Genomic DNA, 909 nt, shown 5'->3' with positions numbered 1-909 from the left:
AAAAAAAAAAAAACCCTTAGCTGTCAAACTTGTCAATAAACATACATAAGGTGAGAAAATTAGGGGTTCTTTTTTGTGGAAGTAGTGACAGCTTAAGACCTCAGCTTCATCAGGGCCCAGGGTAAACTAAAAAAATTGCTCTCCCTCCTTAAAATTTTGGCTCTTGGAGGAAGCTCCACCCAGACCAGCACTTTCCCCGGGAGCCAAAATAGCCCCTGGCCTCCCCTGGTGAGTGCTCCGGTAACGCCGGAACCCAAGTAGCTCAAGGCAAGGAAGCGAGGGGGCCCCTCGGTCTCCAGAACTAAAGATTAACCTCAAGGGTGGGGACAATTCCCAAATGGGCCAGGGAGGGAAGACTGGGCAGCATAGAGAGACCCCTTTGTCTTTCAACCCGATTTTCATAAAATGTAAATTCTCAACAAGCTGTTTATTGTGTGTGGGGGAGCCGGGGCCAAGGGAGGAGGAGGCGGATGAGTGGGGAAAGGCCACCAGTCCCCTTCTCCTTAACCTGAGTCTTGGGCTCGGATTCTGAGCGTCCAGGTCTCCTTGGGCCAAAGGAAAAGCCCGAGAAGAGGGTGCCCCAGGGGGCGGGCGCGGCCCGCATCCTTCCTGCCCCGCGGGCACCACTAGACTCCCCCCACCTTGTCCGGTAGTGGCGAAGTCCAGGGCGCGGTGCCCCAAACCCAGGAACGCAGGCGCCCCCGAAGGGTGCTCTCCGGGGTCGAAGGCGCCCCTCGCACTTCCTCACCGTGAGAGCGCACGCGGGCCGCCACTGGACCCTCTCCAGCCCAGGGCTCTATGACCCGCAACAGGTCCGAGGCGAGCAGCGGGATCTCATCCCGAGCCCGCCTGGTCCACTGGAGAAGCCCGGACAAGACAAGGGGGTCGTGGGGGTCTCGAGACACCGGG

General features: G+C 58.5%; 1 protein-coding gene across 1 annotated transcript in view; it reads right to left on the bottom strand.

Annotated features, from left to right (window-relative positions):
* Tamalin (trafficking regulator and scaffold protein tamalin) overlaps window positions 1-909 on the bottom strand; it is a 14,884-nt gene that overhangs the window by 13,273 nt on the left and 702 nt on the right. Inside the window, exon 2 of the mRNA XM_010628617.3 lies at window positions 642-895. Within this exon, the coding sequence (XP_010626919.1) occupies window positions 642-895 (254 nt within the window). The remainder of the gene's footprint in view (window positions 1-641; window positions 896-909) is intronic.

Source organism: Fukomys damarensis, unplaced genomic scaffold, assembly GCF_012274545.1.
Source record: "Fukomys damarensis isolate Sample0158 unplaced genomic scaffold, DMR_v1.0_HiC HiC_scaffold_15, whole genome shotgun sequence".
NCBI lineage: Eukaryota > Metazoa > Chordata > Mammalia > Rodentia > Bathyergidae > Fukomys > Fukomys damarensis.
Note: the sequence above shows the minus strand (reverse complement) of the source record. Positions and strands in the feature narration are given on the sequence as shown.